The sequence below is a fragment of the Jaculus jaculus genome, chromosome 2 (genome assembly GCF_020740685.1).
Source record: "Jaculus jaculus isolate mJacJac1 chromosome 2, mJacJac1.mat.Y.cur, whole genome shotgun sequence".
Taxonomy (NCBI): Eukaryota; Metazoa; Chordata; class Mammalia; order Rodentia; family Dipodidae; genus Jaculus; species Jaculus jaculus.
This window is the reverse complement of record NC_059103.1, coordinates 5,676,815-5,690,999: the sequence shown is the minus strand read 5'-3', so window position 1 is coordinate 5,690,999 and position 14,185 is coordinate 5,676,815. Positions and strand designations below refer to the sequence as shown.

At 47.5% G+C, this 14,185-nt stretch overlaps 1 protein-coding gene across 1 annotated transcript in view; it reads left to right on the top strand.

Moving 5' to 3' along the window:
- Positions 1–14,160, top strand: part of Baiap2l1 (BAR/IMD domain containing adaptor protein 2 like 1) — a 105,478-nt gene extending 91,318 nt beyond the window's left edge. Inside the window, exons 9-14 of the mRNA XM_045143757.1 lie at positions 450–597; positions 4,432–4,639; positions 5,582–5,659; positions 6,892–7,069; positions 11,796–11,833; positions 12,182–14,160. Of these exons, the coding sequence (XP_044999692.1) occupies positions 450–597; positions 4,432–4,639; positions 5,582–5,659; positions 6,892–7,069; positions 11,796–11,833; positions 12,182–12,257 (726 nt within the window). The 3' untranslated portion in view covers positions 12,258–14,160. The remainder of the gene's footprint in view (positions 1–449; positions 598–4,431; positions 4,640–5,581; positions 5,660–6,891; positions 7,070–11,795; positions 11,834–12,181) is intronic.
- The last annotated feature ends 25 nt before the right edge of the window (positions 14,161–14,185 follow it).

Here is a 14,185-nt window from a genome sequence, read left to right as displayed (position 1 = left end):
CTAACTAGAGTGAGACCCTACCTTGAAACCCACCCCCCCAAAAAAGAGAAAGGGGCCTGAAATTGAAATCTAAAGAGATAGAAAGTAGATTAATGGTTGCCAAGGAATGGTATGAAGGAATGGAGGGACAGTTTATGACACTGAAGACAAAAATGAAAGAAAAAGATGTGGTATTCTATAAGTAATTCAAAATGAGCTATCATTCTAAAACTAGGAGAATATGGAATTTCAAGCCTGTGCTTAAAAAAAAAGCCCTGCGGGTGTAGTGGTGCACTCCTTTAATCCAAGCACTTGGGAGGCTGAGGTAGGAGGATCGCCATGAGTTCGAGGCCACCCTGAGACTATGTAGTGAATTCCAGGTCAGCCTGGGGCGGGGGGAAAGCCCCTAGCAAACTGTATCATTTTGTCACTGTTATTCTATTATTAGACTAATGAGGAATTTCTTACAGATTGGGAAAAATTATGACACCCTTTCTAAATACTCACCAAAGATGCCCCCAGCTCCTTCGGCCAAAGCCTACGCTGGCCCTTTAATTGATATGTTCAATAACCCAGCAACGATTACTCAGAGTTCAGAAAGGATAAATAACTCAACAGGTAAGAGATTTGCTTTGATTCCTTTCATGCAGCCTTTAAATTTTCTTTTTATTTTTTTAAAGCAATTTGTCAAATATCTTAGGCCTGGGGAGGTGGCTGAGGTGATAGTACTTGCCTGACAAACATGAGGACTGAGTTCAGATCTCCAGCACCCACATGAAGGTCACATGCAAGGAATCCCAGCACTGGACAGGCAGAGACAGAAGATCCCTAGGGCTTGCTGGCCAGCTAGCTGAATCCAGTGGACTCCCAAGTTCAGCGAGACACCCTGTCTCTATAGTAAAGTAGAGAACAGTTGAGGAAGGCACCTTACATTACCCTCTGGCCTCCACGAGCACACATGTGCACATGCCCACACCCAAGCCATATGTGGTGGTGCATACTTGAGTTCCCAGCAGTAAGGAGGTGAAAGCAGGCAGATCCTTGAGGCTCACTAGCGAGTCTAGCCTACTTGGTGAGCTCCAAGACAATGAGATAACCTTATAATTGTGCTTTCCTCCACAAACATATGTGCGCACATGCATGCATGCACACACACATACGCAGGTACACATTAAATATGATAAGTAAATGTTTTAGATAAATGTATTAGATAGTTAGGCAAATAACTATGGTAGATACATCCAGCCCAAGCTTTGAGTAACTTACACCGTGAAGTAAGTAAGTCTGAGGCTGGTGTTACAGCCCCATGGTAGAGTACTGGGCTAGCGTGTGAGGCCTGAGTTCCATCCCTAGGACTGAATGTGGGGGACCAGACCAAATACAGTCTCTACATACTTTAATAGTTTCTGTGATACTAATTCTTTTTTTTTAAATTAATTTATTTATTTGAGAGAGAGAAAGAGGCAGAGAGAGAGACAGAGAATGGGTGCAGTAAGGCCTCCAGCCACTGCAAACGAACTCCAGATGTATGTGCCCCCTTATCCTGGAGAGTTGAACTGGGATCCTTTGGCTTTGCAGGCAAATGCCTTAACCACTAAGCCAACTCTCCAGCCCCACACTAATTCTTTTTTTTTCCCCCCCTTTGGTTTTTCAAGATAGGGTCTCTCTCTTGCTCAGGCTGACCTGGAATTAACTGTGTAGCCTCAGAGTGGTCTTGAATTCATGATGATCCTCCTACCTCTGACTCCCTAGTGCTGGGATTAAAGGCATGCACCACCACACCCGGCTCTGACACTAATTCTTTCTTTTTTTTTTTTTTTTTTTTAACAAAGTCTCTGGGACCAGGTTTTTTTTTTTAATTATTTATTTATTTATTTATTTATTTATTTTTATTTATTTATTTGAGAGCGACAGACACAGAAAGACAGATAGAAGGAGAGAAAGGGAATGGGTGCGCCAGGGCTTCCAGCCTCTGCAAACGAACTCCAGACGCGTGCACCCCCTTGTGCATCTGGCTAACATGGGACCTGGGGAACCGAGCCTCAAACAGGGGTCCTTAGGCTTCACAGGCAAGCGCTTAACCGCTAAGCCATCTCTCCAGCCCGAATTCTTTCTGCTGATAAATGTTTACATAAAGTGCTCAGCATGTAAGTATAAGAACCAGAGCTTGTATCTCCAGCACCCACATAAATGTGGGTTGGGGTGGTAGCTTGCTCCCTGTAATCCGAACACATGAGGGGGAGACAAGGAAATCCCTAGAGCAAGCTGGCTGGCTAAAGTGAGACACCCTGCTTCAGCAAAACAAAGAGATTAGGGTGCATGCTGGGAAGCCTACGAACCCATGTTTGACTCTCCAGGTCCCACGTAAACCAGATGCACATGGTAACAATGCAAGCGCACCCTAGGTCTCACATGGGCAAGGTGGGACACATGTCTAGAGTTCAATTTCAATGGCTGGAGGCCCTGATGCTCCAATCCCCCCCACCATCTCGCATTAAAAAAGAAGCCTTTAATCCCAGCACAGGGGAGGCAGAGGTGAGTGGATTGTCGTGATTTCAAGGCCACCCTGAGACTACATAGTAAATTCTAGGTCAGCCCAGGTTAGAGTGAGACCCTACCTTGAAAACCAAAAAAAAAAAAAGAAGTGGTTGGGCTGGAGAGATGGCTTAGCGGTTAAGCGCTTGCCTGTGAAGCCTAAGGACCCCGGTTTGAGGTTCGGTTCCCCAGGTCCCATGTTAGCCAGATGCACAAGGGGGTGCACGCATCTGCAGTTCGTTTGCAGAGGCTGGAAGCCCTGGCGCGCCCATTCTCTCTCTATCCCTCTATCTGTCTTTCTCTCTGTGTCTGTCGGTCTCAAATTTAAAAAAAAAAAAAAAGTGGTTGATGAAGATACCCAAGGTCAATACAAACAAAAAAAATAATAGGGTAGAGCGTACATAGTGTAGCTTCCCAACCATGTAGCTTCCCACCCATGTCCCATATCCCATGGCCCTTCATCATGAGTGTGATGACAGTGGAGTGCTCTGAGAAGAGCCGAAGCCTCGAGTCCAGATTGTAGCACTTGAAGCTCAGGAGACGAGTGAGATGCAGGGTGTCCTCGGACATTGAGGGCTTCTTCACGGGAACAAGGACCTGCGGCTCTTTACTCCTGAGGGAAGTTAAAGTATATAATACATTCATATGATACGAGTTCTTTGTTGGTAAAAGCTAAGTGAAAATTCTTGGTGGATTTAATGTTAGGAGGTAATTAGATAAGGGCATGTAATGAGACAGCAACATTTACATTGTGATTATTAAGAATTTGTGAGAACAAAGCAGGTAGAGAGGTCTTTCATTGTTTCAAATTTTACTTACAAGCCAAATTGTGTTTTCTGGAGTGCCACACAGCAGCCTACATCTAAGTTAAGATGTGACCATAGCAGCATAGTCCTCAGGTGCAGGGCCTGTGGGCTCAGCTACTGCCCATCAGGTGTGTGATCTGGACAGGTCTCAACTCTCTCGGGCTTTGTTCTCTCATCTGTTGTCAGTAGTAACAGACCTTTCTCTGGTGCCTGTAGAGCACTAAAGCTGTTGACAGACACCTAACAGGGCTCGACAGAAGGAACTCTTCACCTCACTTTACACATGGTTAGAAGCCAGAACACTTACACTTCCAATGTGCGGCTCTTCCTCGTAGCACGGGACAAGGGCAGTGGGTCTAAGCTGCTGCCTCAGCTACCTCTGTGATCCAGACAGACAGCAGTTTGCCTCTGAGGAGAGCCACCTGGCCGCCATGTGAGGATGAAACTGGAGTCCCCCCTTAAAAGTGCTTTTGGCCAGAGCCCACTGTGAAATCCCCCAGGCCAGGGCCGGCCTACCTGTTTCCTCCCACCTGAGCAACACGAAAGACCTGCATCTATGCCACAAGAGCTTCCATGGAAGGAACATGTGGGCAGGAGATGGGAATAGATGGTTTTCTGGAGTTGCTCATTGGAATGTGCCTGCTGATCACTTCTTTTTAGAAAAATACATTTTTTAAAAAATATTTTTTTAATTTATTTATTAGAGTCAGAGGGAGGGAGGGAGGGAGGGAGAATGGGCATGCCAGGGCCTCCAACCACTGCAAACAAACTCCAGATGTATGCACCCCCTTGTGCATCTGGCTAACATGGGTCCTGGGGAATTGAACCTGGGTCCTTCGGCTTTGTAGGCAAACACCTTAACTGCTAAGCCATTCCTAGAAAAATACATTTTTATTTTTATTTATTTGAGGGGGGATATTGGTGTACCAGGGCCTCCTGCGGCTACAGATGAACTCAATACATGTACCACTTTGTGCATCTGACCTTACGTGGGGACTGGGAGCTTGAACCAGGGCTGTCAGGCTTTGCAGGCAAGCTCTAACCACTGATCCACCACTCTGGCCCTGATGCTGACTCTGAAGAGTCACCACTGTTATGCTTGTTTTGACAGACGCTTCAGAAGACCCTAGTTTACAGAGATCCGTTTCTGTTGCAACTGGACTGAATTTGATGAAAAAGCAGAAAGTGAAGACCATCTTTCCTCATACTGCTGGCACCAACAAGACCTTACTCAGCTTTGGCCAGGGAGACGTCATCACACTGCTCATCCCCGAGGAGAAGGATGGCTGGCTCTACGGAGAGCATGACGCCACCAAAGCGTAAGCGAGCCTAAAGCCATCTGCGCCAGGTGCAGACAGCCCTTGCTTCAGAGAGCTGTTCTGTTTCCTGTTAGCTGTAAATTGTCCATGTGAACATAAAAAACTTTTAAGTGTTTAGAGTCTGGGTAGTTGGTGTCATTGCATCCCGGGCTGGTTTTGTGTGAGTGTGTGTGCAGGAATAGGTTATTGGATCATACGAAGTTACTTTTTAAATATTCTTGTGGGTTTGTTTTTTTTTAATGTGACTTTCAGGACTTGAGAGTTCAATGGGTAAAGTCAGGTGCTTGCTATGTAAGCATGAAGACCTGAGTTTAATCCTTTTACCCATGTAACAATGCCAGATGTGGTTGGCACACTCCTATAATCAATCCTAGCACTGGAGAGGCAGAGACAAGTGGATCCTTGGGGCTTGCTGACCAGCCAGCCTGTAGGCTACTTGGTGAGCTCCAGGTCAGTGACAGTCCCTGTCTCAAAAAAAAAAAAAAAAAAAGGTGTACTGCTCCTGGAACGATGCCTGCAATTATCCTCTGACATCCACGTGCATGCACAGATGTGCACATGCACTCACACACACCTGTACCTGTATCCATAAAACACACATACACACACTTTTTAAAATGTGATTTTGGATTCCTCAGGTATAAATCAATAGCTTACCATTTCATTCCATAGTTTGCTATATAGATTATTAAGGTATGAAATGAAAGTAGTATAAAACAGATCAAAGCAAAATCTAATGTGAGTGTTATGCATAAGTGGGATGGTTCAGACTGATTGGTAAAAGCCTCCTCTTCCGCTTGCCTACTTGTGAACTGGGCACAGTGGCGCGCACCTGTAATTGGAACACTTTGGAGGTGGAGGCTATCCCTTAGTGTGGGTATGGTTCATGTCCCTGCCTTGGGCACCATGAATGAGTCTTTTGTTCTCCCTCTTCATCTTTAGGAGGGGTTGGTTTCCTTCATCGTATACAAAGTTGCTAGAAGAAAACGCAAAGGAAGCAGTGACTATGCCCACACCAAGGTAGGGGACGTGGCTCGACTCTTCCAGCAGCCACTTACTTTGGCCCTCATGTCCCCAAACACTTGGGACTTACAACCTGGATATGTGACCACTCATGGTTGAGCCCTCAGCCCTTGTGGAATAGGAACCAATGGCTCCTCTAATGTGGTCTCTGAGGACCACAACTTCCCTGACTTCTGTGATGCAGTACAGCCCAACCCAACTGCTCCGCACCCCCCCCCCCCCAGCCACAGTGCTACACTCACAGCTCTCTGACTAAATCTTTTTAAATGTGCTCTCGCCTTGGGTTCTTGGCCTTGTACTATGCTTGCCCCTACATCCTCAGCTGTCCCTGTTATAGCATCTTCCATAGTCCTCTACTCACACATAGGCATCGGTGCTCCCTTGGGTCCAGCCTTATCCTCCCTTGTCTGTGTAGTCTGGGCCATTTCATCCATCCTATACCTGCAACCACCAATGGGCCTCATCAGCATCCCCTGTAGTAATGGCTCCCAAGCCTACAGTCCAGTCTGGATTAGAAGTCAATAGTCATTGCTGTGGGACAGTCCTAAGTGCTTCATGTTGTTAACATGTTCAGGCTTCACAGCCCTGAAATGGGCCCTCACCTTAAAACACGAGGCTGGAGCATGGGAAGGCTTAAGAATTTGCTCAAGGACATACAGCTAGGAGAACCCAGGGAAAGTTCTCCCCAGCCAAGACTTGACATTCTTGTGACTTAGTTATGGCTGGCTGCCCAGTGAGCCCTGAGAAATGACTTGTCCACATTAAACTGTCCTTACCTTGCACTGCTTTGTGTATGGTACTCCCTGTCAGAAAAACCTCTTGACCATTCAGCTGTCCAGGTGGGCCCTCCACCACCAGGCTCAGCGTCTCTCCAGCCCTCCCCCCATTCACTGTCTCTGTATGTTCAACTCTAGCAGAACAGCTGAGATGCCATTGTACCGACACCAAAAACCTAAGTGTCTTTTGAGCGGGTTTTATTTTGTTTTGTTTTTGGAACAGGGTCTCTGTATGTAGCTAAAGCTATACACAAATATATATAAAAGCATTTACATGCATGTATATAAACCAGCCACATACGTGTGTCCGCGGTGCATGTGTTGTAATGGCCTCCTCCATCCTTGTGACTAGTACCCACCATTACCGTGCTCATTGGCCACGGGTGTGTGGGGCATAGGGAGTCCAGGTGGCAGGATCTTACCTGACTTTCTCCCTAACCCTTTGGCTTCGAGTCCCGCCCCAGTGAGAAGCATGAGCACCGTGGACCTGACGGAGAAGAGCGGCGTGGCCATCCCCCCGCCTGACTACGTGGAGTGTCTGTCCACGGGAGCTGCCGCAGACCCGAGAGCAGAGGCTGCCAAAACCACGTCTACCTTCAAAGCCGCAGTGTCCAAACCAGAAATATCTCCTGTGAGTGCCGACTCCAGGCCCCAGCTGGAAGCTCCGGCTCTGCTCCTGGCCAGTGGAGGCTGGAGGCCTTTTCTCCTCCCTCTCTCTGGACTCCCTCCATTCTCACCGGCTTCACCCACCCCTCCAAGTTGTCTTTCCTTTTCATTTATCTTGTTGAGGCGAGTTGACACCTGGTGTTTGGCCAGCTCTTGTTGGGAGCTTTCATCTCTCCTTGCCTTTGTCTCAGCTATGGTCTGTTATTTAATCTCCTTCCTCTGCTTTTTCTTCCATTTCCTGCTGTTTTCTGAGGAGGGCTTAGGGTTAACAGTCATTCTCTTCAGAAAGTGTTTGCTTTCTGCCAGCCAGTGTGCTAACAGCGTGTGTGTAAATTGTCTTTAATCTAAGCCACTCCTAAGAAGGGACACTGAGGGTGTAGGCTCCCAGTCACTTCCTCACTTTTGACAACTACAGGTGGAACATCTGTAGAGACAGGTGGTGTGGGCTCTAGAAATCAAGGACAAACAGGCAAGGCTGTGGCTCCTTTGGAGTGTCTTACATATAAGCAGCAGATAATTTTAAAATGCCAAAATAGCAAGGGTAAAGCCATGCTAAGCCAGGCATGGTGGTGCACACCTTTAATCGCATCACTTGGGAGGCAGAGGTAGGAGAATCTCTGAGTTCAAGGCAAACCTGAAGCTACATAGTGTCAGCCTGGGCTATAGCAAGACGCTACCTCGAAAAAATAAAAGTTGCCAGGCATGGTGGTACACACCTTTAATCCCAGCACTCAGAGGGCTGAGGTAGCAGGATCTCTGTGAATTAGGGGCCAGCCTGGAGCTAGAGTGAGTGCTAGGTCAGCCTGGGCTAGAGTGAGACCCTACCTCAAAAACATAAAAGTTGTTTTTCATTACATTTTGATTTGAATATATTAAACAAATAGAAATGACTTTCTGGCCTTTGTCCAAAACTGTTTTAAAATAATCTCATTGATAAGTTGTCATACATTTAAGACAAAAGTATGGATATGTATCCAAATGTTATTTGTTTATTGTTTTTTTGAGATGAGATCTCACTCTGTAGTCCAGGCTAGAACTTGTCACAGTCCTTCTGCTTTGGCCTCCTGAGTGCTGAGCTTATAGGTATATGCTACGATACCAGTCTCAAATGTAATCTCAGCACATGTTGACCTCTGATGTTACTGTCTGCTAGATGCATTAAACATATGCCAACATGAGGTTCCCTTTGAAATCCACATGGTAGCCATGGCTACAGGATTTTGTTAAAGACCAAAGGCCAATTTTGGTGCAGGTCCCTTTGTAAAATCTAAAATATACAATCAGGGTTAAAGCCCCATCACTGCATTCTTATGTGAGATACACTTTGGAACTGGGGCTGCAACCCAGCTATGGAATGCTTACTTAGCATGCATGCAACCCCAGACTCCATCCTTAGAACCAAAATTAATAATAAATACTTTTTCTGCTTATAGAAGTAACCCATGAGTTGGGGAAATGGCTCAGCAGTTAAAAGCACTACTTTGCAAAGCCTGCTGACCCCAGGTTTAATTCCCCAGTATCCACATAAAGTCAGTGGCACATGTACCTAGAGTTTTGTTTGCAGTAATAGAATGTCTCTCTCCCCCTTCTCTCAAATATTTTATTTATTTTGTTTTTGTTTTTTGAGGTAGGGTCTCACTCTGGCTCAGGCTGACCTGGAATTAACTATGTAGTCTCAGGGTGGCCTCGAACTCACGGCGATCCTCCTACCTCTGCCTCCTAAGTGCTGGGATTAAAGGCGTGCCTGGCAAATGGGAAATTTTATTCTTATTTCTGGGGCACTATCAACATTATTACATTGCTGTGATAGATTTAAACTAGTATGCTAAGACATGTATATATATATATATATATATATATATATTTTTTTTTTTTTTTCAAGGTAGGGTTTCACTCTAGCCCAGACTGACCTTGCACTCACTTTAGTCCCAGGGTGGCCTCAAACTCATGACGATCTTACTACCTCTGCCTCTCAAATGCTGGGATTATGAAGGCGTGAGCCACCACGCCAGGCCCAGCCTGTATTTTAACCTCCCATCAACACCCACCACCTACATTCATGGTGGGATCATAGATAGCATTTTCTTTCCACAGGCAGTTCAGCCACTGCACCTGGGCCTTAACTGAGTGAGAGTGGCTATAACCCCAACAGTGAAGTGGGTTGCAGGGCCTTCCTGAGCCACACTGGATTTTGCAGGTCTTGGGAAAGGGAGAAAAGAGGGAAGCACAGAACCACCACCACTCCCTAGGTCCTGAAGCAGACAAGAAATAGCCGCTGTAGTGTCTCAGTGGCAGTTAGCAGCATGTCCACACTAGGGACTCTGATACAACGCATTCCACTGGGTCCTGATAAGATGCTGGGTTGCCTTTCTGACCCAAAGGACAATGGAAAATACCAGCCAGTGATGGCTGGGGAAATGGCCCACTGGATAAAAGCCCTTGCTGTGCAAGCCTAGTGACCTGAGTTCAGATGCCCAGAACCCACATGCATGAGCAGTAGCAGCTTCTGTAATCCCAGACCCTCTACAGTAAGACGGAAGGCAGCCAAGAATCCCAGAAGCTTGCAGGCCAGCTAGTGTGACATACACAGCGGTGTATGAGACCCTGCCTCAAACGACAGAAGGCAGGGACGGACACCCAGAGTGTTCTCTCTGGCCTTGGCACAGTGATGCTATTTCTTCCTCCTCTCTGTAGGTGTTGCTTTTTGCCCTTTACTGTCTCTCTAACTTGGTAAGCTGCACAAGGGCATCCTGGCTCTTTAAGATACCACGAAACATGTTTTAGGGTGGTTGGCAGTGGGTCCTCCTAGATCGGCTTTCTGGTTTCCAGTTCAGGAGGGCACAGAGACAGGCTGGTGTCTTGCCTCAAAAGAGGGCAGAAGAAAGACGATTTCCAGTGGGAGGCCTTTGCTAGGGCTGGTGTGATATGAAGGGACCTAGGGCTTTGAGGCTGACCTTCCTGCTGCCCTCCTCTCACCTCTGGGCCTGTGCCTGGCTTGCTGCTCCAGGTAACCCAGTCAGGCCAGTGCTTTGAACAGGCAGTCGACAAGCCTCCTGCTGTTTAAATTGGGTCTTAACCATCGTATAGTAAAGGTCCACCAGAAACGAGACCCGCTGAGTGCCCTGCAGGAAGAATTCACTTGTGCCACTTCAAGCTCTATTTGGATGTGCTAAACAGACAGTGAGTTGGGCACCAGGCTTTGCTAACCCAGGGGCTTCTCAGGAGAGCATAAGTGTAGGTGACAGTCCCAATGCCCCCAGGCCACCTTTGGCTGGCACAACCTGTCCTCCCAGTATTCAGTAGGTGCCATCTTTTGTTGTTTTGTTTTTTCAAGGTAGGTTCTCGCTCTAACCCAGGCTGACCTAGAATTCACTATGGAGTCTCAGGGTGGCTCTCAAACTCTCAGCCATCCTCCTTCCTCTGCCTCCCGAGTGCTGGGATCAAACGGGTGCGCCACCTCGTGAGTCCTGGACTAGGCCTGTGGCCTCAGAGCTGAGCTGGCATTGTCTGCAGGTGCCCTACAATCTCTGGGAGGTTCTTGGAAGAGCCTGGAAGGCTGTCTGGCCTGGCTCCTGTGTTGGATGGCACCATGCTGCCCTCTGCTGGGTGGTGGTGAGCTAGCTCTAGGTGCTCAGTGGTTTTGGGGGGAGTAGCCGGATTATAGATGCAAGCTCTGTAGAAGGCAGGAAGGCAGCTGCACACCTCCATGTGGTGCTGCGCCCCCCAACCCCCAGAAGGGAGACCCAGAAGATCTCAGCCAGGCCCCTGCAGGGCCTAGACAGTTCTTGAACTTAAGTGTTTTAGAGGGAGGGTTGTTTGTTGTATTGACCCTAGAGCCTTATGCAGGCTAGGCAGGGGCTCCCAGCCCCTAGAAGCCTGCCTCTTGCAGTAGGTATCGGCCCCAAACCACCAAGGGTTTATTTCCCCTTCTGTCTTCTTGTGTCATCTTCAGAGTCAGCTCCCACAAAAGGGTCTGCAGTTACTGCAGGCAGCTTCACAGGACCACGAACCCTACATCCCCCCGGGTCAGAGGTGCTTGCAGGTATTGTCCTGCACTGTGGTTCTGTTCATCCACTTAATCCACTGAGACCCACCAAGTTTCTGTGTTTGGGTGACAGGGCTGTTTGTGTGGGTGCCCCACTTGTCACATGCTGACTTATGTGGGCACTGCTGTCACACTTAAAGTTGGCTTGAGATTTGCTGTTTGCAGTGCTGAGGATCAGACCCACGGCTGCATGTGAGGCAAGTCTCTACCATCCCAATGAAGCCATGTTTCCAGCTTATGGTGGCTTTTTTTTCTTTCTTTCTTTTTTTTGAAAGTGGGAGACAGAAAATCAATGCACCAGGGCCTCTAGCTGCTGCGAACAAACTCCATGGATATGCCACCTTGTGCGTCTGGCTTATATGAGCACTGGGGAATCAAACCTGATCCTTTGGCTTTGCCAGCAAGTACCATAACTGCTAAAGCCACCTCTCTAGCCCAAAGATGGATTTTTGCCACATTCTGACATGCATGAGTGCTCCTCAGCCCTAGAGAATTTTCTTTTGTACCTTCTTCTTCAAAGTTAATTTAGATAACTACCTACGTAAACACAAGTAGCTTTAAACAGAGCTTATACTTTGGAAGTCTTACCCACAGGTCTCATTAAAAATGTCCCCACTTCCTTCATAACCTTCTCTCTCCCCCACAGACTGAAGCAAATGGGACTGCAAAGCCGCCTTTCCTCAGGTATGTGTGACCTATAGAATGTTGTTGCCTTACCCAGGGAGTGACTGAGGCCACCTTTCCCATCACTACCTGCTTTACAGTCCTGGGAGTGGGGCGTGGAGGGCTAGACCATCCAGATCCAGCCCGTATCAGGATGGCTCTCCCATGTAGCCCCTCCAGAGGGGGTGGACTGCTCCCTACCTCAACACAGAACTGTCAGACCCCTCTGCATTCAGAATTGGCTGCTCGAATCTTGAATGCAGTGGAAGGCAGTAGGCAGTGTAACTTCACAAAACAGGATCAGTGGCCATCAGCTTTATAAAACTGAATTCCTGTCCTGGAGCAGTATTTCTTCTTCCTCCCCCACAGTGGAGAAAACCCCTTTGCTACTGTGAAACTCCGACCAACGGTGACAAATGATCGGTCAGCACCAATCATTCGATGAAGACGCTGTGGCTCCTCGGGGCTCTCACCTGCAAACATAAATGAGTGTGCACTGCGGGACAAACGCTGGGACTGCCAGAGCTTCACCAGGGGCACCTGACTCCTGACTCCCAATGAATCCTACTTGAAAATCAATGCATTTTTCTCAACACAGTTGAGTTTATACATTTCTGTCTCTTTTAAGATAAATGAATGACAGCTTAGTGAACAGCTTAATCATTTTAAAATGTTCTTTTCTATTCAAAAAAAGGTGGTAAATTTGGTTTCAATCCTTCCTCTTTAAATATTTTATAATTTTTAAATAACAGCCAGAATAAGATAGCACCTGGCTTCCTGTACCTGAATGCGAATGAGAGCAGTTTTGTTTTCTAAAGCTTGTGCTCTTGAGTAGCATTATGATGCTCATCTAAAGAAGCCATTATGTAAGTTTGCATCTTAGCATGCAAATTATATGAAGCAGTATAAATTATGAAACTATAATATATTAAATTTAATTTTTTGACTTACAAATTTTAAACTTTTGATTCAACAAGTGTAGAGCTCCCAAAGATGGAAAGGCCTTGACGTCCTCCCGCTGGGTCGATGTGGCTGCACAGCGCTCATGTAACCTGTCCTCATTCCTAGCCCCACCTGGCACCTGCTAAATTATCTCCAGGAGCTGCCTTCAGGGTTACAAGCGACCAGCTGGAGTCCCCTCAGCTCATCCCCACAACGGCCTGCATATTGGACATGTGACTCCAAAGGCCCATGTACGATGTACTCCCTAAGCTAAATGGCCAAAGCTGTGTCCATTACTGGGAAATCTCTGGAGGTCCAAGTTTCTCCATGTTGGAAATGGGTACTGGGGGCTGGAAGATGGCTCTGTGGTTAAAGGTGCTTGCTTGAATCAGGTACTGACCTGTTGGTGATGGCCCTTCTGAAGCAGGATGACTGGTCAGTGGAGGCAGCACTGCCCCATGCAGACTTGGGCTTCCTGGGACCAATACCTGCTTAGGGCTCTGCACATAGCCCTGAAGCAGGGGCTACAGTTTATCCCTAGCTGCCGAAAATTTGGACCTATTTTAGAGTGGCAGAATGTGATAAAAATTCACACCCAGGTAGCTGGGCGTGGTGGCCTTTAATCCCAGTACTCAGGAGGCAGAGGTAGGAGGATCACTGTGAGTTCAAGGCCACCCTGAGACTTCATAGTGAATTCCAGGTCAGCTAGGGCTAGAGTGAGACCCTACCTCGAAACACCCCCCCAAAAAAAAGTCACACCCAGGCCACTTACTGAGTAGAAATTTGTAGTTTTATCAACACCTTTTTGGATCTCACCACACAAAAATCTGTAAGCCTGAAATTCGTCAGGGTCAGTATAGCTAGAGGCCAGGCTTGTTCCAGCCGGGACAAACAATGGCAGACTCCCCTGGGAGTACAAACCAGGCACCAGCACCAAGTGCTACTGACGCAGGCCCACCTGTGCTGACACCCTGTACAGACACGAGGTTTGGGACGCGCCACGTGCAGCTGTCCCAGCACTGTCTTGGGAGGGTCGCCCAGCCTGACAGGAAAGATGTCAAATGTAACTCCGCACTTAACTGTTAACCACACTATGACCAAAAAGCTAACACAGGAAGCTCCAACTTTTCAGCAGCCAACGAGTGAAGAGCAGCTTTGGGATATAAAGAAGGTAGAATGGGGCTGAGGGAGTTGCATACTGGCTCTGACATAATGTACAGATGACAGGCCCCAGAGGAGCTTGCAGCATGTTTTCCTAACTTCGGGTTCCCCTCACAGGCCAGGCCACAGTTATCACCAGCTCCCAGGAAGGTAACACCTCAGGTCCCGGGCCCCAAGGGGCATGCTCTGCAGATGTCAAGGTTAATGTTATATTGAATGTCAATAATAAAGGAGTTTGAAACACATGTTCTTGAGCTGTCAGTGACACCT